Source organism: Hydra vulgaris, chromosome 14 (genome assembly GCF_038396675.1).
Source record: "Hydra vulgaris chromosome 14, alternate assembly HydraT2T_AEP".
In the NCBI taxonomy this organism is placed as follows: Eukaryota; Metazoa; Cnidaria; class Hydrozoa; order Anthoathecata; family Hydridae; genus Hydra; species Hydra vulgaris.
The window spans coordinates 19,250,001-19,276,648 of record NC_088933.1 but is presented as its reverse complement, the minus strand read 5'-3'; the positions used below and the strand labels follow the sequence as shown (position 1 = coordinate 19,276,648).

Sequence of the window (26,648 nt, the reverse complement as noted above, 5' to 3'; positions counted from 1 at the left end):
GCTCTAGAAATTTAGCTGGATCAATTTATTGACATTTACAGCATTGTTTAGTTGCTTCTGATAATCTTTTCTGATAAAGTGTTACAGGCACTTCATAAATGGGTAATTATGAAGTGCCTGTAACGCCGCTGCAGTTACAGGCACTTCATAATTACCCATTTCTACAGTCACTTTCTCAGTTTCAGTAATGTTTTGGTTTCTGAATGTTTCTGAATATTGTAGTTCTGGTCTTTTATCTGCTGGAATTATTATATCTTGACTATTGTCTGTTTCTTGTACATATGATTGGTCACTAATCTTTGTTATTGGCTCTGCTTCAATAATAGGCTTACTCGTGATATTCACAATGGATGTTTATGTTAATTCTACATTCTCTGTTGCTGTAAAGGATGTCCCAACTTTTCTCTGTTTTTATGTTACTTGCATTGACGCGAAACCTGCCGTTAACTTTAATTGTTTTGGATCATTACCAGCTGCTTTCTGTTCATGTTGTCGTTTTTGAGCTTTTTTTCAGCACCAGATTTTTATTTCCATGTTGCCGCTTTCTTTTTTTTTCCTTCATTTCACCTGAAATATAAATAAATATATTAAATTAAAAATATGTCCTATGATAGAAACCAGGGCATTGGTTTCTTTCGTTTGAGTTATAACTACTATTGTTCCATAGAACTTATAAATAGTAGTACTATATTTATAAATTCCATGAGCCGATAGGGAGTGGAGTGGAGTGGAGCATATTGAGTATTAGTGAATAAAAGTAATAACAAAAATTCATTAAACACACAATTTTATTTATCAAACATATATTTATCAATATTTAATCATATTTATCAATGCAAAGTAAATGAATTCATGCATTTTATATAGTTATTGTTTTGAACTTTCCAATAGCAATTTTATCTTTTTTCTGTTGACGAGATGGTTAATTTCATCAGAAAAAGAGGAGAACATGGCTTAATCGTTCATCACTTCAATGCTTGTTTTCGGTATTCTTTTCGTTTAGCAATTCGTCTGCGTCTACCTTCTTCTGTTTCAGCCGCCCTTGCCTTAATATATCGTTCTCTTCGTTTTTTTAGCCGAGATGCCCGTTGTTCAGCTGATTCTTTTGCTCTAGCTCGAAATTTCCGTTCTCTTTCTTGAGCAAGAACTGCTAATCGATTAATTTCAGTTTCCAGCTTTCTTTTTTTATATTTAGCTTTCTTCGTTATATTTATACGTTGATAAGAAATTTTTTTTACTTGTTTACTTTAAAAACTTTAATTATTATTCTTAATTACTATTTATAAGTAAAGTATTAAAGCATTACTTACTTTTTTACAGTATAAAATCTATCAATTTAAGGTCAACAACGTTTTTTTTTCATTATTATTCAACAGTGATTCTATTTATTTACGCTAAACAAAGTTTGTTGTTTTTTAATTGTTTTAATTACTTTTCTTAACAATTTTTTTTATTTACGCCAAACTAAAGTTTAGCGTATTTCTTTGATTATTACTGCTGACCTAGTTTTTGTTTTGCGTGGACATCAAACAAACAAACAAACAAACAAACAAACTGATGTGAAAGAAAGTTAAGTAAAATGTTGTAAAAAATGCCCAAACAGAAACTTATTGAACTAAAATAATTTTTTCTCTTTGAAGATTGGGGGCCCAATTTCTTTTTAGGGGCCCAGTTTCCTGAGCCAGAATCAGGGCCCAGTATAATTCCTCGTACCCTCGTACTGGGCCACCACGTCCCTGTATCATATCCATCAGTTACCACCATATCATAATATGTCATATCATATCCATCAGTTACATCCATATCATAATATATCATATCATATCCATCAGTTACCACCATAACATAATATATCGTATCATATCCATCAGTTACCACCATATCATAATATATCATATCATATCCATCAGTTACCACCATATCATAATACAGCTTTTTTTTTAAAAAAAAAAAAAAAAAGATTACAGATGTCTTTTAAGCTATGAAAAACAACAGCTATTAGAATTGTTAAAGGAGTTAGATGCAGCGGAAATATTTAAGTTAAGAAAATCTCAGAACATTAATTAAAATCTGTTTTTTAAATTTCTACAGTAAGCACTTGGAGTGGTCTTATAAATTTTTTTTCAATACTAGTGGTCTTCTATAAGTGTATAGACAAAGAATTTGATGCGTGCAATTTTTTTTTTCTTTTTCATATTTTTGGGACACCCTAACGAGTAACCTCGTGGTAATCGTTGCGGGTAAATTCTTACTAGAGTGAACTTTACATGGCCGACGACACGGGTTTTAAAGTGGAGGGGCACAATCTTTATTTTTTTTAAAAAGTCCTCTTTATCTAGAATTTTCTGAAAAAAAAAAGAAAAAAAGTTCTTTTAGAAAAAATGCGTGAGTATGGGGGGGGGGGAAGTGGGGGAGGACAACGCACCCTGATCTCCCCCTCCTCCTCGGTATCGTCGGCCCTGACTTTCGCTTGCCAATTTTGTTGCGGTCTTTGACCCAAATTGGTAACTCCATTTTAATTGATGTAAGTGCGGTAAATTTTGGCGAGAAGCTTTTAGTAATCGAAACTAGAGTTCCTCTTCCTATCTGGTTTGGTTTTAACTATCATAGTCACTTATATTAACAATAGAAAACGATTATGACAATTCTCAATTAACAAGAGAGATACAAAATCATAATAAGTTAAGATGTATAAAAATACTTTTTTACTATGGTCTGAATACTTTAAGGTATTCAAGCCATTGCGAAGTATTCAGTATTTGTTAGGTTTATTTAACATTAAGGTATTTATTGCAATGTATGTGGTCAGACAGTTATTTCCTTTTTTCATTATTCTTTATTATTGCACTTATTCATTATTTAATTATTCAAAGTGGTCAGACAGTTATTGCCTTTTTTCATTATTCTTAATTTTTATGCAGGGAAAGTGGAATAGTATCGAAAATTAACTGATCGAAAAAATGAATAATATCGAAAAATAACTGACCGAAACCCATTTTAATGATTGAGATCAAAAATGTGATTTTCAGATTAATATCGAAAAGTTTTTATATCAAAACTCACAAATGAGGAACAATATCGAACCAATAAAAACGGAATAAGATCGAAAACTCATTTTAATGATTAACATCGAAAATGTGAATTTCTGAATAATGTCGAAAACAATAATAAAAACGGAATAAGATCGAAAACTCATTTTAATGATTAACATCGAAAATGTGAATTAGTTTTTAATTAGACTAGAAACTAGTCCTAGTACTAGTTTTTTATAAAAAAAATGTTTTTTTTTTATAAAAAACTAGTACTAGGAAAATCTTAAGAAACTTTTTTTACTAAGTCACTTTTCAATAAGAAACTTATTTAAGAGTTCGATGAATATTTCCTAACTTTTCACCTAAATATCGCATCAACTTTACACGAAGGTAGCATTATCTACAATAGAGAACAGCAGTTTAAACGAACAGTTTAATTTGGACGCACAATAAACAGTTTAATTTGAACGTGTAAGAAATTCGATTCGATTTAAAACTTAAAATTTAAGAAATTTTTAAGAAACTCAATATTCCAAAACGTCGTTAGGGAACTTATCAATATAATATATAAGTTTGCACACCAAGAGCGCTGTTTAAAAAATAGTCACAGTTTCAATGGTTTCATTTCTCAATCAATTACTATCAATTTTTATAACTGAAACATTTTTTATTATGTACGGAATGTTTCTATTATTTAATGAATGTTCTTAACAATTTTCTATTGTATACCATTTTTGAAAAGTTTAGACTTAAGTTTTTTTTTAGTTCAAAGTTCAGAGTATTCTGTATGTTTCTGTAAATACATTTCATCAAATATTAAACAGTTTTCTTGCAATATTTTGGGCCAATATTGAGTAACAATTTTGCAAATTCTATAGTGTCAATATTACCAGAATGCGTTTTCAATAAAGAAAGCAATAGAAAATCTTTCCAAATAATTTTTAATGGTCATATAATGTATGCTTTGAATAATTGCATGAAGGTATAACACTAAAATAATGCATATCTATCAGTATTTTCTAACTTCTTCTTTATTTTTTTTTAAGTTCTTACGAAACCAAACCAAACAGGTTTGGTTTGGTTTGGTTTCGTAAGTAAGTAGGAAAGTGTTTCAACATAAATATGTAGGGCATTTTTATAACTATTACAAAACGTTATGTAAAGATAATAGACAACTTGTAAAATATTTTCATTTAAGCTTTCAGCAACTTGTATAATAAACTCAATAACTTCTGGTATGGAAATTTTATTAAATAACATCTTGTAAAATACAATATGATAATTATTTTTTAACATTTGATAGCTACATACCATACCAGCAATGTATTTAAAATTGTGTGCTCAATATTTTTTTAGTATTTACAATGTTAAACATTCAATGACTACATGTAATAGTAATCTTTCCATGGTATTTGGAGGTATTGTTTATAATCTTTTATTAATAAGGATCTTTTAGCATTCTCTTCTTGTTTTATTAATCAGGATTTTTTAATTAGCTTTTTAATATAAATATTTTTTTCTTGAAATTTTTTTGCACATATAACAGATGACTGAGTTGGCATATAGTTTTGCATATTTACAAATAACTATATCCTACAAATTTTTTATGGTTCGTAAGTCTTTATTGATTTTGACTAAAAATTGTGTAACTTTTTATGGTTTGTTGACATTAAATGTAAATAAAATCAAAATATCTTATTTAAGTTGTTTTATAAACAGTCAACAACACAACATTCAATATTTTTTTACTACTAATAGAACTTTTAGTTTATACTGTATAAATTATACAATTATATAGTATAATAACTACACTTTAATTCAAAAGCGCAAAATACTGGCCTTCTATTTATTCTACTTTTGGATTATTCCTTGTTTCACATTTTCGATATTATTCCGGAAAGTCCTTTTTCGATATTATTCCTTTTTTCACAATTTCGAGAATATTCTCTTTTTCGGATTTTCGATACAATTCCTTTTTTACAATTTCGATGTTATTCCAAAAAGTCCCTTTTCGAGATTATTCAGTTTGGCTGTTCTCGATACTATTACTACTACCCCTTATTCAACCATGAAAAAGCTAATTACGTGTGACCATAGTTATCAAGGATTTATTAGTTTTTTTTTTAAGATTTCAGCGAAACTAAGCAAATTAGAATAGACAACAGCGACGCTTGAGTGAAGCTGCTTGAGCAAGAGTTCAGTGAAATTAAGTTAAAATTGTTGTGGACATATAGTTTTAAATTTTTTTACTAATGGTATGACTTATTGTAGATGGTATGCAATTTTTTGATTAATTTATTGTTATTTTTTAAACTTGAGTGGCAAGACCATTTTTACAAAAAAAATAGTTTAGGAGATTGGAAAGAGTTTAAAAACTTTAAAAAGTTTTTTTTTTTAATTGATAGATTGCCTGCCTTAACCCAAATCCTCAGTTGGTAAAGCAGCGCTCCTTACATGTTCTACTTATTTGTCAGTCGATGTCGTAGCACTCATGTTTACCTATTTGTCAGTCGATGTAGCAGCATTTCTCTCATGTTCTACTTATTTGTCAGATAATGTATGTAAACAGTAAAAAAGTAAAAACATTCAGTTTTTATTTCAATTTTTCAAGTAAAGCCATTAAAAATTACTGACTTCAGTAGTTTTTATATGGCTTACCTTCTGCCTTGATTTCACTATTAAAACAAACTTATCGGGGACCTTATTTCAAACAAAGTTTTAAAAGGATTCCTAATTGGAGTTTGTGTAAAAATCTTATATTGATTAAAAAAAAAGATAAAGAATCTAATGGAAAGGTGGATTCATTTATTTTCATACATAGTTGTTTAGTTATTAGCGCCCAGAAACAGATTTTTTTGCAAAATTTAAGTATATTATGCTTTTTTTCCTTTGCATCTTTTCATCTTTTTTAACATTTTTTGTATTGTTTTTATTTTGATGTTGATATGCAGTGATATCTTCTAATGCTTTCTTTTGTATTCTTTAAGCATGTTTACAATTATATTGCAGATAATTATACCAGTGAGTTCTTTAATTGTCTAATCTTTAACATCATTTCTGATCATATTTAGTTTTGACTAAATTATTTGTTATTTTTTTAAATTTTATCATTTTAAATTATTAACTGTTTTTTTTTTCCAATGCAGTTGACACCACTTTGCGCTAAAATTTTTGCAATAATGCATAAGCATTATAACAAGAGAAAAAAATGCATAAGAATCAAAAATAGTTTCACAATGTTATATATTTTGTGATCACTCAAAAGAAATAATAGTGTTATGTGAAATTCACATAACACTATTATTTTTTTTGTATGATCACAAAATATACTAGTTTTAAGTAGAAGTTTTGGAAATATAATGGATCATCCATAAAATATATATTTGGTTAGAGGAGCAGTGTTAGCCAAGCAAAAAAAGTTAAAGTAAGTGTAAAGGTGTAGGAGACTGAAAATGTATTGATAATTTGTTATAATAAAATTTGTTTTTTTTCAGCTGGCGCATATGTAGCACGCAAGATTAGTGCAGCTATTTCGCGATCCAGCTCAAAACAAGTTACTTTTGAAAGCACCTGTGGATTAAGTAATCAAAAATGCACAATGCAGTCATTAGAATCAGGAAAAAAACAACCTGATACAGAAAACGAAGATTTTAAAGAACCTCACACAGCATCAAAAGCTTCATTGCAAGATATTAGCAAGATATCATAACTGAATTTGAATTTTTAAATTGTTTCTTATTGTAATTTTTTATGCAATATTATTTTATGACTACATTTTATTTAACATGAATATGAAATGTATGATTTATTAGATATATTGCATACTATAATAACGCATGCTTTTAATAAATATTTTATTTAATGTTTTGTTATACTTATTTTTATAAAGTTTTTGAAACTATATTTATATATAGTTGAATTAGTTTCACATCACAGCATCATTAACTTTTGTTGATGGCATTATGCATTAGTTAAGTAAGCATCTCAGTATCATAAACTGGTAAGGGTATGTGGTTCAAACAAGTATGTTAAAGGTTGCTTGGTGGTTTTTTCAAACGTTTATTTTATTTGCATTTTTGAAACATTTTTCTTTTTACTACACAAATAAATATGTATAGAAATTTAATTTTAATTCAAATTAAATTTCATAAAACCAAGTAAGAAACTAAGTAAAAACTAAAAAGGTAGCCTTAAAAAGAAATCAAAATTTAAAAATTCCTTGTTAATTTCAAAGTTAGAACTAAACACAGTTACTAAAAAACTATCAAAAGTCTAAGTTTCTGTTCAAAAAATGTAAAAAATTAAATCAAATTATTTTGTCTTAGGGATCGTCCATAAATTACGTAACGCAAACTTTCACAATGATTAAAACAAAACAAAAAGTTTTCCCTCGCAAAGTCTTAATTTAAATAAATTTTTAAAAATAATTTAAAATAATCAAAGTAGAGCATTTAATTTTATTGAAAATCGGTGCACTAAAGAGCTTAATATCTCCTACTTCTGTTTTTTAAATATATTTTACGTTGCGTAATTTATATACGATCCTTTGGTAGAAAAATTATCAAGTTCTTTAGCTGATATAAACGAAATGATAGCAACAAAACATTGCATTTTATTCTGTACAGAATCAATTGAATAAACCTATATCTTTTTAAAGATACCTTGCAAGATAAAATTCAAGTATCGAAACCAGAGAGGTCGTTTAGGATGGCAGAAGGCCATGACCTCTTGATTATTAAAGTTGTGTATTTAAAGTTATCGTTGCAAATAAAGAATATTTTCTTTTCTTCAGACCTTAAAAAAAACTTATTGCTTTCGGTCAATGTTAAAACTAAAAACTCAAGCAATAATTTCCAAAAAATACTGGAATGATTTTTATAATAGTTCTATATTTTTATTTAGTGTTTTAATAAATAGTATAATAATAATATAATAATAATGTACACTGTGACAATTGATGAAATCAATTGTGGAGCACAATAACAGAAGATGTTGTGCTATAACAGCTATAAATGTTTTAAAAATAGCATTGTTTACTTTTCAATGTATATAAATATTATTTAGTATTTAATAAATAATTTTTGCAATAATCTGATTTATCAAGTTTATTTTTGAATTGGTCAATCGTTCTTGATTCGACAATATGTGGTGGTAAACCATTCCAAGCATTTACGACTCTACACGAAAAGAAATTATATCTAGCATTACTCTTACAGTATGCCTTTGTTAACTTTTGGTTATGACTACGAAAATTGTAAGGTTTTAATTGAACTTTAGATATTGAGTCGTTTATCCAATTTATTTCCTCATAACCGTTCTGTATTTTATATTGAAAAATAAGATCTCCTCTTAAACGACGTTCTTCTAGAGTTGTTAATTTCAATAACTGTAGTCTTTTTTCATATGGCATTTTTTTAAAAGCTGGTACTAGTTTTGTTGCCCTTCTCTGTACTTTTTCTAACTTTAAGATGTCTTGCTTCAGATAAGGACACCATACTTGGATTGCAAACTCAAGATGGGGTCTTACAAAAGTCGTATATAATTTTTTTGCCATATTCGAGTCAAAATATTTAAAAGTTCGTTTAATAAGAGCAAGCATTTGATTTGATTTTCCGACAGCTTTATCAATATGACTGGTCCATTTTAAATTAGATTGCATCATTACTCCTAAATCTCGCTCTACTTTTGATGTTGCTAAGATATTATTCTGTTGAGTTTCAGCGTCGAACATTGAATAAGTTATACATGGATTTTTAAAGCCAATGTGCATAATTTTACACTTTTCATAGTTAAATTTCATTAACCATAATGACGACCATTTCATAATATTATCAATATCTTGTTGTAATTTGTTTATGCGAATATCTTCATCTGATTTAAAAATATTTATAATTTTGCTATCATCTGCATATAATTTGATATTATTTTTTAATGTGTCTGGCAGATCGTTTATAAAAATAAGAAATAGAAGAGGCCCGAGGACAGAACCTTGTGGAACTCCACTCTCGACTGTTAGCCATTTTGATACACAATCCCCTAAAATTACTCGTTGCTTTCTATTATGTAAATAGGCTTCTATCCAATTTAGAATTACTCCATAAATACCATATGATTTTAACTTTAACATCAATCGCATATGAGGTACTTTATCAAAAGCTTTTGAGAAATCTGTATACAACATATCAACACACCAGCCATTCTCAATAGCATCAAATAAAATATCTTGTGTTTCTAGTAGATTAGTAGTACAGCTTTTGTTCTTTCGAAAACCATGTTGGTTACTATTTAATAAATTGTTTGTTAACATGTAATCCATTATTTTGTCACCTAAGATTAATTCAAGAATTTTGCATGGTATTGACGTTAATGAAATTGGTCTATAGTTTGCAGGATCATTTTTATCTCCATTCTTGTATAGTGGTGTTACATTTGCCATTTTCCATATGAGTGGAATTTGTTCTTCTTTTAAGGATCTTTTGAATAGTAACTCTAGAGGTTTGCAAAAACTATTTTGACATTTTTTTAATACATATGAACTTACACCATCTGCTCCTAATGCTTTATTGACATTTAGTTCACTTAGTTTAATTCGAACGACGTCTTGAGTTATTACTGAGTCTATATCTAATTCTAAAATCTTGCTTGTTTTTACTGTAATGTTAGGAAAATTTGTTGGATCTTCTATAACAAATACTGAATGAAAGTTTTCATTGAGGATATTAGCAATATTATCACGATTTGTTTGTAAAGAACCATTTTTATCTGTTATTATATTAATGCCTAATTTTATTTTTCTGTTTGAATTAACATATGCATAAAATAGTTTTGGATTTTCTTTTGATGACTCAGCTATTTTTTTTTCATAATTTATTCTTTTTGATTTAACTAGATTTTTTATTGTTTTGTTGATTAAAAAATATTGGACTTTTAGCTTGTCACATTTAAAACCATTAGATAATAATTTGTGCCATAAACTTGTTTTGTTTCTTATTGCTTTTTTTGCTTCTCTATCAATCCAAGGTTTGGGCTGTAATTTGTTACTGAAGTATATATTTTTTTTAGGAATGTATTTGTTGCATAATTCATTATAGATATTTAGGAATATTTCATAGCACTCATTAATACTATTTTTTCCAAAAAGACTTTCCCAATCATTTTCATTAACAGCTTTATTTATGACTGTGTAATTACCAAGTTTATAGTTAAATCCAGATTTCCCAAAATTTGACATTTCATTTTTAGTAGTGTTTTTTACAAAATATTTCTAGCTAAGTATTTGATGTCCATTTCTAGTGTTGCCTAAAGTTGGGTTATGATGGATTTTATTTATACGTTCAGGTGTTTCTGTTAAAATTAAATCTAAGATATTACCATTAATTAAATTTGCATTATATGTAGGTGATATAACTGCTTGATGTAAGTAGTTGTCATTTATATATTCAACAAATTCGGTGGAGTATTTATCATATTTTTTCATGTTTTGAACATTATTTTTTTTCCATATTATATTTGGATAATTAAAATCTCCTGAAATAAGTAAACCAGAGTACCTATTATGATCAATTTTATTCTTAGCCGCTTCTATTATTTTACAGATACAGTTATTAATTTCTTCAGATGCATCAGGTGGCCGATAAATACAACCAAGTAAAATTTGTTCATCTTTTATACTTAAAATACACCAAGTATGTTCAATGTTGTTGTTTTTAGTGAAACTATCATTGGGTGAGTAAACTAAAAAACTTTCTTTTACATAGATAGCAACACCACCTCCATGTGTTTTAACTGAACGACTATTTGATCTATTATTATGGATTATTTGATAACCATTTACATGTGTAACTGAGTTTTCATTAAACCAAGTTTCTGTGATCATATAGATATCAGGTTTAAAGGATGCAATATCCAATAGAAACAAGTCAAATTTATTGTTTAATGATGTAGCATTTGTGTATCTACAATTAGACAATTATTTTTTATATCTATACTATGTTTTTTTGAATTAATTACATCACAAGTCTGAGATTTTTTAACATATTTAGTCAATGTGTTAGTTGCAATGTTTTTTTTATTGAATTTATGATTAGACAAAATTGGTTTGAATGAACTAATATTTAAACTCATTGATTGCTAATTTTGTGTACGTTTTAATTTCACTATTTTGTAATCTCTGATACCATAATATATCGACGATGCATTAGTAATTGAAGTATTTAGTTTTTTAGTTTGATTCCTTAGTTGATACATAAGGTACCTTTCTGCTTCAGTCATATCAACGTTAAAATAAATACCATTAATTTTGTCCTTGTTATTGTATGCATTTTTCAACATTAAATTTCTAAAGGCTTTACTTTCTAATTCAAGAATTATTGGTGCTGATTTACCTTCTATTTTAGATCTTAAACGTGTCAATTTTTTAATCTTTATATCCTCTGTATTAATTTTAGACATAATTGTGTTTATTTCATTTTGGTCAAACTTTTTTTTCTCTAAAATATCATCATTATTACATTGGGTTATTCCGTAAATTAATATGTTATTTTCTTTTTTCATTCGTTCTGCTGTTTCATTTGCAATAGTATTGATGATGTTAATTTGCTCTTTAGTCTTCTTAATGTTCTTTCCAGCTACGATGTTCCATGCTTTTTTGCTTTCAACAACAACATTATCTAAAGTTTGTACACTTTTGTTCTGTCTTTCTAAAAGTTCTAAATGTTCAATTCTATATATTAGGTTTTTAATGATTTCGTCTTTTTCATCTAGCTTATTTTCAAGAATCTTTACTTTTTCAGTCAAATCTTTTACTGCTGCCATCGCCATGCTCAGTTTTCTTGTGCTCTGTTTTCTTGATACAATAACACAAGATTTAAATAAGTTTATAATTTTTTTTACTAAATTACGATCGCCATCTTTAAATGGCGCGCATACTTGCAGTATACTTGAGAAAAATGCCAAACCAAAAAAACACGTAAAAAAAACACGATTTTTTTTTTTTTTTTGCATTCTCTGCATAAAGCATTTCTTTACAGATAAAATAATTAAAATCTTCCAAAAAATAAACTGATTTTTTGATGCTAAAATATCTTGAGGGAACCTGTAATCATGCAGGAAGCAGTTCACAGAAAACAAGGTGTAAGAATTATCTGTTTTCCTTCTTTGCTTTATTTCTCCATAATCCAACTCAAATATTGTTACACAAGATCAGAGATGCCCTTGTCTTATTTGCCGAGCTGCATGAAAAAAGCGCATAGGACATTAGTGCGCTACACTAAGCGAAAATAGAATTTTACTTACATTTTACAACATTTCGTTACTAAAATAAATATTTAAAAAGTTAAAATTGAAAAGATCTTAATCTTTTCAATTTTAACTTTTTAAATATCTATTTTATTAGTCCCTAATTTAAAAAAGTTTATTAAAAGTTTATTAAAAGTTTTTTTCCATTTTGCTTTTTAAATAAGGGGAATTTCAGGTTCAAAAAAACACGTGTTTTTAATAAATTTTTGAATCGCTTATAATAAAAATTACACTTTTGCATATTACTTATATTTTTTCAACTTGATAAAATATAAAATTGATTAAAAACCAAGAAAAGTCATCACAGTTTTTTTTTAATTTAATCCAATTATTTGATACAAGTTTTATGCAACAAATTAACTTTTAATACGTTAGCAAATTTTCTGGCTACCTCTGTAGTAAGTAAGTACCTTCAGTTCATTTTTAAGTGTGTAAACTGTTAAGAAAACCTTTAAGAAAAGTTTTTCTTTGACAACCTTTGTATTTATTGTTATAAAAAACAAAATGATTTAATAAATAAGCATGGTTTAATGTTCATTTGAGAAAACTACCGGTTTGCAATTCTTTATTATCGGTTAACTAAATTAATCCGAAAAAGAAGAAAAAATTTCCAGTTTTCTAAACATTAAAACTTCTTTTTAATTTATGCAAAAAATTGAATACATGATTTCCTGTGCAAAAATTATTTTAAAATATGATTCTCGGAATAGGGGCGACTGAATAAGTGCGAATTTCATAACTGCGAATCTGCATAAGTGCGAACTGGCATAAGTGCGAACTGGTACAAGCGCGAACTGGCATAAGTGCGAATCACTTGCAAAAACTGGAATAAGTGCGAACTAGCACAAGCGCGAACTGGCATAAGTGCGCCAAAAAAATTTGCAAACATTGGCATAAGTGCGAACTGGCATAAGTGCGAACTGGCATATGTGCGAAACAATTGCAAAAACTGGCATAAGTGCGAACTGGCACAAGCGCGAACTGGCATAAGTGCGCCGAAAGAATTTGCAAACATTGGCATAAGTGCGAACTGGCATAAGTGCGAACTGGTATAAGTGCGAACCAATTGCAAAAACTAGCATAAGTGCGAACTGGCACAAGCGCGAATTAGCATAAGTGCGCCGAAAGAATTTGCAAACATTGGCATAAGTGCAAATTGGCATAAGTGGGGAATTGGCAAGTTCGCACTTATGCCAATTCGCACTTATGCCAGTTCGCACTTAGGCCAATTCGCACTTATGCCAATGTTTGCAAATTCTTTCGGCGCACTTATGCCAGTTCGCGCTTGTGCCAGTTCGCACTTATGCCAGTTTTTGCAATTGATTCGCACATATGCCAGTTCGCACTTATGCCAGTTCGCACTTATGCCAATGTTTGCAAATTCTTTCGGCGCACTTATGCCAGTTCGCGCTTGTGCCAGTTCGCACTTATGCCAGTCTTTCCAACTGCTTCGCACTTATGCAGATTCGCAGTTATGAAATTCGCACTTATTCAGCCTCCTCTCGGAATAACATACTTCTCTTTTTAGTAAGAGTGCACCAGATCTAGGCTAAAGCGATGTGTACGCCGCCTAAACATTTTTTGCAAGGGTCTTACTTATCAGTGCAACCAAAGTACTTTTAGTAACAAATTTGAGCAACAAAATTTAGTAACAAAATTCTCCAGGTGAAATATAAATATCTTCAGATCTTCATGAAATTAAGTTTTCAATTTAATAGCTTCCCTAAAATAGGTATGCGATATTAATGCTTTTTTTATTTTAGGATTGGATATTTTCCTTACTATAGAGAGCTCAGGATTAAGTGCTCGGCAGCTAGCAAAATTGTGAATTGTAGAGCCAAACTTTGAATCAAAGTTTAAAATATTTGGGAGGCTAAAAAACTTGCAAAAGACAGTAGTGTAATGCACCAGACCCTAGTTGCAGTATTTGAGAACCTTCCAGAAAATTAAAAAAATGTCAAACAAATCTAGTCTTTGATTAAGCCTTCGTTTCTAAAATCATTTCATATGATATGAAAATAGCTAATATTTATCCCTGCACTCGTTGTAAAGTTGAATCCAAATATCTATCTAATCGTGGTCTTCCTTTCAGACTTGAATCTCACGTGAAATCTTTTTAAGTTTTTAAGAAGTTTAGCAATGTCCTTAAAAAAGCTAAGACATTAACAAATGTTATCCATAAGCCAATCATTTGTGGACCACCCAACTCACTTATTTTAGAACTGATCCCGCCAATGAAACTTCAACATTTTCTGTTGTGAACCATTTGTTCATTGCTTTAAAGGATATTTTGCCAGTAATTGAACAATAGTCAAGAGCGTTCCTCAAAAAACAAGAGCCATACAATGGGGAGAAGTTCGTTGAAAATGGTAGACAATAGTTAATCTTCTTCAATGCATGACTAAACAAGCTTCTGTATTCCAGATTTTGGTTTTTATAAACACCTTTTAAAATTTTGACTTGGTTGTTTTAGCCTGTTTAGTAATGACATGTCATTAATTTATTAAATAATGACAACGCTATGAAAATTAAATACTTTAAAAAATCGCATTAAGATCTGCCTCTATTCTGCCACGTCAAGCAATTTATTGATCTTAAATAAGTCCTATTTTGAATATGCAATAAGCGAGTCATTCGCCACATTTTCATCTCTCACTGATAATGGTTCAAAAGTGAAGTGGCTCACGTAGAATATAAAAAACATCTTCAAGATTGTGTTGTTAATTTTAACAGCAATCAATTGTAAAGATTATTTAGTAAAATTTTTAATTAGTAAAAACTAATTCTGTTTTATATTCTGGATAATCAAGATTTAAAAAAAATATTTTGGATTATCAAGATTTTGATTATGAAAAATATTTTGGACCTAAATTTTTCATAAGAACTATACAGAATTGCACGAATCAATAAACAATTTTTTTTTAGGTATTTTTCTTTTGAGAAAATTTTTCTTTCTACACAAATAGGAAAAACTCCTCATTTTCAAATGTACGTAACTTTGGAAAATCGTGCGTATAAATTTATGAACAGTAGAGAATATTTTTGGAAAATCATTATCGCTATGATTGGTTGAAATTTGGACGATTTTTAATTGCTTTTTTAAACCATTTAATCCATTCTAATAATTTTCGATTTCCTTTGAACACCATCCAAATATAACTCATATATACAAGCATATACAAATACTACTAATAAAAAAAGACAATTATTTTCAAGAACTTAAAAGTAATATTTAAAGGTATATTTTTAGTTAAGTTTTTTTTCATGTTAAAAACTGTGAATACCACTGTGTATGGTTTATTTTACTTGTAATATCCATTTAAACAATTAACAATCATTTAAGGTATGTTCTTTTTGTTTCTAAACATCAAAACATGGCGTACCTTACGTGCCAGCCATGACAAACCTGTTTTAACTGTGCGTAGTTTTTTTGGTTTGTTTTAATTATTTAATTGAGCAGCGGCGGCTAAAGCGCTTGCTCTAGAAACAAGATGTCTAATGTCGAGTCAGCTTTGGCCATCGGTAAAGAAGACGGCTAGAACCATAGTCAATAGAAGTTTCCCTGGTCGGGAAAAAAGATTTTTTTACGGGTGTGACTTATTGTTTTGAAAAAATGCAATCACGTGATCAAAGTAAGTGCAAACAATATTTACCGAATGAAGAAAATACTAACGTTTTTTAGTTTATTTTACTTCTCTTAATGCTATATGGTAATATATCAACAGTTATTTTCATAACTTCTTAAATTACAAATGCCTGGAGCAAATTGTGCTTTTCCAGAGTGTGGAGTTACAAGAAACCCTAACCACCAAGGAATTGGAATATTTCAACTTCCAAATCGACCAGACGATTTTCATCAACAATGGAGGAAAAATATATTAAATGTTTTATCTAAATGTAGGAATTTTGACAAGCATCTCAAAGAACGCATTGTAAAAGGGAATATTTTTCTTTGTGAACGTCATTTTGAGCAAAAAGATATCGAGTTTACAAGTAGGTTATTTTCTTGAGATATACATTGTTTTTTTCTGTTTTAAATATCTTCATTTGCAATAATGCTGCAAATTTACTTTACTTTAAAAAATTGCAAATTTTAAGAATCACGAATTTCTTATATTAAAGATAATCTCTAGAGAATTTACTAGAAGAATCAAGATAAAGTTTATAGTGAAAGATAGTCTTTCACTATAAACTTTATCTTGGTTCTTCTGGTAAATTCTCTAGAGAATTTAAATTAAAGTAAATTCTCTAGAGAATATCTAGAATTGCTGGAAGAGCTCTTCCAGCAGTTCTAATAGTGATTGATTGCATTACATTATTATTATTATTGTTATTATTATTGTTATTGTTATTGTTGTTATTATTATTATTGTTATTATTATTGTTATTATTATTATTGTTATTATTGTTATTATTATTATTGTTATTATTATTATTATTATTATTATTGTTATTATTATTATTATTATTATTATTGTCATTATTGTTATTATTATTATTATTATTATTGCAGTATTATTATTTTCCTGAAGAAAACAAAATGAAAAAAGCGAATTCAAAAATAATCTATAGTGTAATGGTCTTAAATAAAAGTGAGATATCTAAAGATATCAAAATCACTATACTGCTCATTAAATTAAATGCCAGAAACATATTTCTTAATATATAAAAACTTTATTGTAAAAAAAGACCATTTTCTTGTAAATGTAATGGTAAATTAAGTGTTTTATTATTATTTTTAAATTTTAGAAACAGGTAGAAAAACAATGAAACTTGGTGCAATTCCATCGCTTAATGTACCTAAAAAATCTCATGAAACAGCTATAGCTCCTGAAAGAATATATAGGTCTGTTGTTAAAGATATTTTGAAAGTAGAAGAAAAACATATAGACAAATAAAAAAGTTGACTTCAGTCAACTAACTAAAATGGTAAAAAAGCTCAAACTAGATTGGTTTGTATCATATGATGAAAACTTCATTTCTTTTAAATCATTTCAAACATTTTCCTTAGTACCACATTTAGAAGTTGTTGTTGGGTGCAGTCTTGAATTTTTTGTAATTGTTTTTGGATGGACATTGCCTGATGATCATCACTTGTATAAAGAGTTTTTTCGATCAGTTCGTCATATTTCAATATCAAAATTATTAAATAAAGTTAAGTCTTTACAGATGTGTAATGGAATAACCTGTGACTTGGTAGATTGTAATAAAGATAGTAATCTAATAAATCATTCTGTTCCTCATAAATTTGACTTTAACAATGAAAAAGAAGTACCGTTCAAAGCTAATGATTATAAACGTCACAAAGATTGTTATGTCATCAATACTGACAATGAAAAGTGTGTGAAATGTTCAATTTTTGAAATTAATTTTAATAAAAGTAAAGCTAGTACTTCAAAAAAGCTTGATCAACCAGCTCATTTGAATGCTCCATTATCTGTCACACACCCAAATCGCATAAAACTAGCACTGATGAAAGAACGTTCTGAAAATAAAAAGCTAATGCATAATATTGAAAGAATGCAGAAGGAAATAGAGTTTAAAGCAATTCAAGTCAGCCCTGACCTTAGTTCTGACCTTAATATTATAATTAGTAAAAACCAAGATAATATGACACCATTTATGAAACTTTTCTGGGAAGAGCAAAACCGTTTGTCACTTAACAAAATGCCAAGATATCATCCAATGATAATTCGATTTTGTCTTTCTCTTGCATCTAAATCAGCCTCAGCATATGATGAACTTAGAGATACTAATATTTTAACACTTCCAAGTAGGCGGACATTACGCGATTATAAGAATGCTATTCAACCATCTGTAGGATTTAATCAAGCAGTTATTGCAGAGTTGAGAGAAACTACTAAAGATCTCACCAATATTCAGCGAAATGTTGTTCTTTCTTTTGATGAAATACGGATCCAAGATAATTTAGTATTTGACAAGTCGTCAGGAGAACTCATTGGATATGTTGATCTTGGAGACCCTGAAATAAACTTTTCTACCTTCAAAGATGTAAATGATTTAGCTACTCACTGTCTAGTATATTATATACGTGGGATTGCATGCGATCTAAAATTTTGTTTAGCTTATTTTGCTACTAATGGTGTTACCGCAGTTCAAATAATGCCAACATTTTGGAAAGCTGTATCTATATTAGAACTTTGTTGTAAATTAAAAGTAATTATTGCAGTTTCAGATGGTGCCTCATCTAATCGATCATTTTATAAAATGCATAGTGGTTTAGACAATTTAGATGATTCAGATGTTGTGTATCGCACAATCAATTTATTTGCTCCTGGTCGTTATATTTATTTTTTTGCAGATGCTCCACATCTAATGAAAACATTTCGAAACTGCATGTATCACTCTGGTGATGGTAAATATACTCGTACTCTTTGGAATCGTGACCAGAGTATTATATGGTACCATATAGTTAAAATAGTACAAGATGAACTTAATAATGGTCTCAAGATTTTACCAAAACTTAGTTATGAACATGTACATCTAAATTCCTATTCTGCAATGAGTGTACGATATGCAACACAAGTTTTAAGTGCAAGTGTTGCAAATGTACTTTATAAGTATTACCCCCCTGAAACACATGTTACAGCAGAACTTTGTTCAATTATGGATAGATTCTTTGACTGTTTAAATGTTCGAAACCAAAACGAAAGCTTACTTAAAAAAAAAACAGACTTAAAACCTTACCGTGATCTTAACGACGTTCGATTTGATTGGTTATTGAATGAGTTTTTAAATTATTTTTCAAGTTGGAAAGAATGTGTTAAAAATCGTAAAGGAAATTTTACACAAAATGCACGCGATTGCATGTTTATTTCAAGGCAAACATATGAAGGTTTACTTATAACAGTTCGCTCTTTTGTGGAATCCACACGATTTCTTTTAAGTGAAGGAATGCCATTCGTATTATCTGAGCGCTTCAATCAAGATGTGTTAGAGGAGTATTTTGGGCGACAGCGTAGTCTTGGAAGGCGAAATGATAATCCAACTGTGATTCAATTTGGCTATCAATCCAATACCTTACGTATGCAACGCTCTATTGCACCTGTTACAGGGAACACAAAAGGAAGTCAAAAGCAAAAACGTAGAGTTTCATGGAAGTTTGTTGATAATGCTCCTTTAAAAAAAAGGTCTACAAAGAAATAATTTACAATTAAGTCTTTTTCATTTTGTTATTTTGTGTTACTTCTTTCTTTACTTTAATATACTGTTTTTAATTATACATATTCTTTTTCATATTCGTCAGTTTCCTGTTTATATCATATATATGTTTATATCATATACACTTTATTTTGTGATTTTTATTTTCTTTATACATATATATATATATATATATATATATATATATATATATATATATATATATATATATATATATATATATATATATATATATATATATACATATATATATATATATATATATATAAATGTATGTATATATAAAACCAGGCCTGGATTAACCATTAGGCAAACAAGGCATTTGCCTTGGGCACTAAGTGTTTTGTGGGCACCACAAGGCCTCAAGAAATTTGTTTTTTAAACAAATTTAAGTCCAGAAACAACTGATAATTGAACAAGTGCTATGAAAATGAAGAAATACATTATACAGAAATATTTTTTTGTAGGTTTTATATGAGTGATAGTAGTACAAACTACAAACATATTTGTTAACAACTGTTTTCTGTGCATTATATTGAACATACCAGCGGTCACAGTCAGCGAAAAATCAGGGGCCCCCGGCAGAAGGGGGTACCGATGTGTGTTTGCGCCTTAGGCACTAAAACGGCTTAATCCGGCTCTGTATATAACCTGGTTATCATTATGCCAAGTCAGGTTTTCCTGTACTTGTAACATGTAATCCATTACAACCTGCTTTATGTTAACGTCAGGAAGAGCATCCAGTTGTAAAACATTGCTTCAACTCTTTTCATTTATGTCATTATGAAAAACCATTCAATTAACACAAATGTGGAAAAAATGGTTGTAAAACTTAACAAACAATATATATATATATATATATTTATATATATATATATATATATATATATATATATATATATATATATATATATATATATATATATATATATATATATATATATATATTTACAATATATATACTTATATTTACAATATATATACTTATATTTACAAAATTAAAGTAAAATAATAATCACAAAATAAAAAATATTTAAATTGATGTTTTATAATTTTTTTTGTTTTTAAATTTATAGCTTTCTAATTGTAAAAATTGTCTTATTTTACTTTTCAACAAATAAATAGAATTTTAGAATATTTTTTTTTTACAAAAAACTTTAGCACAACCTCTCCCCTCCCAACCTCCCTCTAAAAAATAGAGAAAGGTAGAAATTTTAATTACTCTCGCCTGCCGAATGAACAGGATGGTTGAAAATTTTCCTAAAATCTTATAAACAGGGAGTTCTTAATAAACAGGTTATTTTTTCATATTGTCATCTATTTTTGAAAAAAAAATAATTTGTCAAAGTAAAAAAATAAGGAAAATATTTATATTGCTACAAAATTGTTAAGCAAGGGGGAGGGGGAACGGAAATAAATTGAGAAATTAATAACGTCCCTCCCGTTTATTTGGCAGGCGAAAGTATATTGCTTCAAGGCCACGTACGAACAGTTCTAGACAGCGTGAACGTACGTGGGCTCAAAAGCTATACTATGATTTTTTTCATAAAACTTGATTTATAACGAATATGTTATCCTTCTGTTATTATCGTTCCGATTATTTATAGCAAAATGTCAAATTAACTTTAAGTTTGACCTTGTTTGTTTTTAATTTATTGAAAATTTATACCGGATTCTAGATTTTGTGATAATGCGCAGAGGATCGCTAAACGAATTTAAGGGCAAAGGATTTAAAAACCAGTGATTATTTTGCGTACGAACTTCATGAAAACTTAAAAAAAAAACTTCCGCCAATCGGGCTACGCAGGGCCTTTTTTAGAATGCTATAGTACGGTCCGAGCCGGCCCTGATTACGTGTGAAAATTTTAGTAAATAGTAGACCCACTTAAAAAAACTTCAAATCTACAGCCTCAGGCCTACCTGGTATTTAATCTGGCCCTGCACCCACCCACTCTTAAGCGTGGCGTAACTACGCAAAAAAACCTGAAAGAGTTAACGAAAGCATTCATAAAATTATATATAAATCGTGCATGCAGAAACCACTTCAGGCAAAACAATTAGTTATGATTCCCTAATTATATATCATTATGCATAATGATATATAATAACTTAATGACATAGTATTTCAGGCTGCATGAAGTAGATATTTATTTGTGATAGTGCATTGAAACTACTCCAAAAATATTATATATATATCATAACTAGATGTACATTATGGTTCTATCCTTCTCACTTTCTTTCTTTTTCTTTATTGTATATTTGTAGATATTTTTTTTATGTTTGATCTAAGTCCACCTTTTGATTTGGTTCTTTTTTGTTGTGCTTTTTGTCTTTGAGCAACATCTTTAGCCAACGAAAACGTTCTTACTCTCAAGTACAATTTGATCATATTCTCTAAGAGATTTGTTTTTATTTCTTTTTCAATTTTAAACTGACATGAATTATCAACAATAGCATTATAAAAGCATTGGACAGTCGTATTTCTAATTAGTTCAGACGCCATATTGGGAATGTCAATCTTCCTCAACAATGTATCTATAGTTTCAGCTCGAAATTTTATTTCTGTTTGAATAAAAATTTGTTGACACTCTTCTGTTAATGAGGTCAGTCCACCTCTGTTTTGAGCATCAATAAGTATTTGCCCGCTTGGCTTATTTTTTTCAAGAATTGAGTGTTTTAAAATTGCAATAATTGCTTGGTTTTCTGCAGACTGATAATTTTTACTGTTCTTAGCCTTCTTTAAAAATTTGGATACTACGTAGCCAGCCAAGTATTGCAAACCATCTAACTCTTTTGCAGAGATGGGCTTAGGTTCAATCGGTTTATTCAGTGAACATGATTTTTTGTAATAATATAAAATTTTATCAGTTAATGTCGTTGAAATAAGTGTACTGCAAGGTTTTTCAAGCTCATTAAAATATTTCTCAGAGTCTTTTATAAGTGTAGAGTAAGTTTGCATGTAAAAATTTTCACCATTACCTGAATTCACTAACTTTTTGTAAATTGTATTGCATTGATTGTATAATACATCATTAATTTCATTATTATATTGAGATATTTTATCTAATATTGAATCTGGATAGTATTTTTCACTTAATAAAGTATTTATAGCTTCAGTTACTAATATTTTTAATGTTTCAATTGATAGTAGATTAACTTCATCAGTTTTTCTATTGGTATGTTTTGAACGCATATGTCTGGTTAATCCACCTTTAGTTTTATAAAACTTTTTACAGTTTTGACATGTAAATACTGCAGCTGCTGTCACCTAAAAATAACAACAATTTAAAACCTTAAAGATCAAAACCATAAATTAAAAACATTATATAGGTGTGCTTAGATATATAAATAACTCCACTAGTTTATTTACATTTCCATGTTTTGGTCATTTAGTTATTTCAATTTACTGTTTGTAAATGCCTGTCACAATTGTGTGTGTGTGTGTGTGTGTGTGTGTGTGTATGTGTGTGTGTGAGTGTATATATATATATATATATATATATATATATATATATATATATATATATATATATATATATATATATATATATATGTATATATATATGTATATATATATATATGTATATATATATATATATATATATATATATATATATATATATATATATATATATATATATATATATATATATATATATATATATATATATATATATATATATATATATACACACACACACACACACATACATATATATAATATGTAATATATGTGTATATGTGTATATATATATATATATATATATATATATATATATATATATATATATGTGTGTATATGTGTGTATATGTGTGTATATATATATATATATATATATATATATATATATATATATATATATATATATATATATATATATATATATATATATGTGTGTATATGTGTGTATATGTGTGTATATATATATATATATATATATATATATATATATATATATATATATATATATATATATATATGTGTGTATATGTGTGTATATGTGTGTATATATATATATATATATATATATATATATATATATATATATATATATATATATATATATATATATATATATATATATATATATATATATATATACTCACGCACACACACACACACATTTGTGAAAGGCATTTACAAACAGTAAATTGAAATAACTAAATGACCAAAATATGAAAATGTAAATAAACTAGTGGAGTATATATATATATATATATATATATATATATATATATATATATATATATATATATATATACATATATATATATGTATATATATATATATATATATATATATATATATATATATATATATAAATATATATATATATATATATAGATAGATATATAGATGTATAAATGTAACAAAAGAAGTTATAATTACCTCGTCTAATGCTTCATTTAAATTGTCTTCTATTTCATTATCTAAAAGATTCTGATCTATATCCAAAAATATAAAGTCAAAATCATCACTACAAATATTTACATTGCTTTCAGCCATTTTTTAATCATTGTTTGCACTCTCTTCGATCACGTGACTTTTTTTTTTTTGCATTTTTAAGTTATCGCACGAAAAAAAGATACAATTACGGGATATTTCCCGACCAGGGAAACTTCTATTGACTATGCTAGAACTAAGTATTTAAATGTTTTTTTAGCGGTGTTATGTGACAAGACCGCTAGATGTATTTGGACCGCTTTAACAACCAGAAGAAAAAAGTAACCTAAGAAAGGAAAAGTCGGCCTATGTATCTTTTGGACATTAACGAACCAAATCCGATAATATTTTACAGAAAATAATATCGGATTTGCAATGATTAAAAGATAATAATTTATTCTCTGTTTAACTAAAATGTATCCTTCAGGATTGTTAACATCTAAGATGAAACCCCGATTTAGCAAGATTATCACAGACTCCAGCTTGTGTTAGTGAGGTATCTCTGTTGATCACAGTGATTGCGTTTCTTATATTATTATATTCTTATATTTGTCAAAACACTTTCTTCTTTTTCTATTTATAAGTTCAGAATCTGGCATATTGGCGACGATTTTGTTTAAGTTTTTCAAAACACAGGTATACGACAATCGCAAAGTTTAGCTTATTTCTTTAACTAGTCTTCCTCTGTCAAGTTCAAGCGTCACGTAATGTTCAGATGTTAAAGTAGTTCTTTTTTTTTTGCTGATTTTCCATTATAAGATATATAAATTGATTATTAATAAAAATTATACCTTTTTAATTAAAAAAAATATTTTTACTGATTCTATCCAATAAAAATAATAAAAAATTTATACTGAATTTATTATATTTTGAAATAAAGTCTCAACGGCGCTTTAACACTTTGAACTTTATCATAAGTCTTCCGTCAATCGTTTCCTTACACTTTAACTCTATTCTTTGTTTTCTAGTAACTCCCAACATAATAATGGTTGCCTGCAGCTTTGTTGGGAGTGAAATAGAATAATAATTAAAAAAACAACAACATATTTACAATTACACTTACAGACGTTTGTACGCAACGCTGTACAAATGTAATTTTTACCTTTGCGTAATTTAAATGACATTGTTATTACATACCTGTATGTAAATTTTTTATACTTCCTTATAAATTATGTTGAGGGGACTCTAAACTTCAAGTTTAATAGCTGCCTTTCATCTTCGTGTCAAAACGCACGAGTAGGCACTACTATTAAATTCAACATTAATATTAAAATTGACAACGACAAATATAAAAATCTATTACTCTAGTAACAATCATCACTGATGATTGTTATAAAATATGAATCACTGATGATCTTAATATAATATGAATAGACGCAATCGATAATTTAATAGTTTTGAATCATTTTATCATTTAGGATTAATTAAACTAACTAAGCGCGTCTTTTTCTAAAAAATTAGATTGTCATATCATATTAAAAATAGATGGTCATATTATATTAAAATGCAGATAAAATTTTTAAAAATATTTTAAATACTTTTCTTCAACCTCTCAATGCATTCGAATACAGCATAAACTTTAACTGTTACTTTTGTTGTGTTAAGTTCAAGTTGACTTTGTATCGAAACAGCATCATCCCCCAAATGAACACCTTTTGTTTCAGTTACATCTTCTTCTTGGATTAGAATAGGGGAACCGAGACTCTGATTGAGAAGCTGAGCTATCGACAACGCTTTACTGCGAGAATTATGGACGGCATTTAAACTTGCTTGACGTCTAAAGACCGATTAAATAGATACACCTTATTTTCTTATTACTTAGCAAAGCAAAATACTTTAACTTACCGCAGTTCGGTCAACTTCCCTGTTGAATGGTAAAATAATGGATTTTTTGGAAAACTTATTCGATCTCCGAGTTTTTCAACTAAAAAATTTAATGTATTTTCATATGTTACAATATCGCGAAATTCAATTATAATTTCTGCTTGAATTGTATATAAATTGTCTTCTTTGGAGTAAGATAACGTCTGATGTGTGGTAACATCACTAGTATTGTTATTTCTTAAAGTTTGAAGTATGTAATCAATACGACGAGAAATACTTTGCTTAACAGCTTCAACCGTATCCTGTTAAAAATAAATAATTTTACAAAATATTTTACAAATCTAAGAAAAACTTCCTGTTGAAAATTTTTTAAAATTATTTAAAAATAATTTAAAATAATAAAAAATACAGTCAACAAAACTTTTTAATTTAAAACTTGCAGGGAAGGCAATATCATTTTTTGCCGTTTGAGCTTACAGGTTCCTAGCTAACTCCATTTTAACATTTAACATTATGCATATTAACATTAAAATTTTAATCTTCTTGCTTATTTCCAATAAGTATACTCAATTGAAATAAGAGCTTTAGATTTTTAACATAAAAAGCCCTTAATTGTTACTTTTACCCCAAATGTGAGAGCAACAACTTCTTGAAATAAATTGCTTTATTATCATTAACTAAATTTATACATACTGACAAATTTCAAAGTTCATGCTATAATCTCTTAGTGTTATGATCATTTAAAGTTTAAACCTTATCATAATTTTAACACCAAGTTACGACCTTGTGTTAAAATTATGACCGTTTAAAGTTTAAACCCCATTAATTTCCCCCTCAAAAGAAAGTTTTAACTTTAAATGGTCATAAAT

The 26,648-nt window shown here is 28.0% G+C and overlaps 3 protein-coding genes and 1 long non-coding RNA gene across 5 annotated transcripts in view; 2 read left to right on the top strand and 2 right to left on the bottom strand.

Annotated features, from left to right (window-relative positions):
- The first annotated feature begins 5,157 nt into the window (after positions 1-5,157).
- On the top strand, positions 5,158-6,695 carry LOC101239152 (uncharacterized). The gene is made up of 2 exons (XR_010643471.1): positions 5,158-5,306; positions 6,527-6,695. It is a non-coding gene; the product is annotated as an uncharacterized LOC101239152 (long non-coding RNA).
- A 9,492-nt stretch (positions 6,696-16,187) lies between these two features.
- LOC136090694 (uncharacterized) lies at positions 16,188-19,570 on the top strand. Its single transcript, XM_065817536.1, has 2 exons — positions 16,188-16,322; positions 17,079-19,570. The coding sequence occupies exon 2, from the start codon at positions 17,256-17,258 to the stop codon at positions 19,494-19,496; it is 2,241 nt and encodes a 746-aa protein (XP_065673608.1). The 5' UTR covers positions 16,188-16,322; positions 17,079-17,255; the 3' UTR covers positions 19,497-19,570.
- A 2,115-nt stretch (positions 19,571-21,685) lies between these two features.
- On the bottom strand, positions 21,686-24,042 carry LOC136090723 (uncharacterized). Its single transcript, XM_065817586.1, has 2 exons — positions 23,902-24,042; positions 21,686-22,779 (listed from the first exon to the last, which is right to left on the bottom strand). Exons 1-2 carry the CDS (start codon positions 24,016-24,018, stop codon positions 21,760-21,762), a joined length of 1,137 nt encoding a protein of 378 aa, XP_065673658.1. The 5' UTR covers positions 24,019-24,042; the 3' UTR covers positions 21,686-21,759.
- A 1,299-nt stretch (positions 24,043-25,341) lies between these two features.
- LOC100212574 (interleukin-1 receptor-associated kinase 1-binding protein 1) overlaps positions 25,342-26,648 on the bottom strand; it is a 1,920-nt gene continuing 613 nt past the window's right edge. For both annotated transcript variants that reach the window (XM_065818300.1, XM_065818301.1), the window contains exons 2-3: positions 25,801-26,081; positions 25,342-25,732 (exon numbers count right to left, since the gene is read on the bottom strand). In XM_065818300.1, coding sequence (XP_065674372.1) covers positions 25,486-25,732; positions 25,801-26,081 — 528 coding nt within the window. In that variant the 3' untranslated portion in view covers positions 25,342-25,485. The remainder of the gene's footprint in view (positions 25,733-25,800; positions 26,082-26,648) is intronic.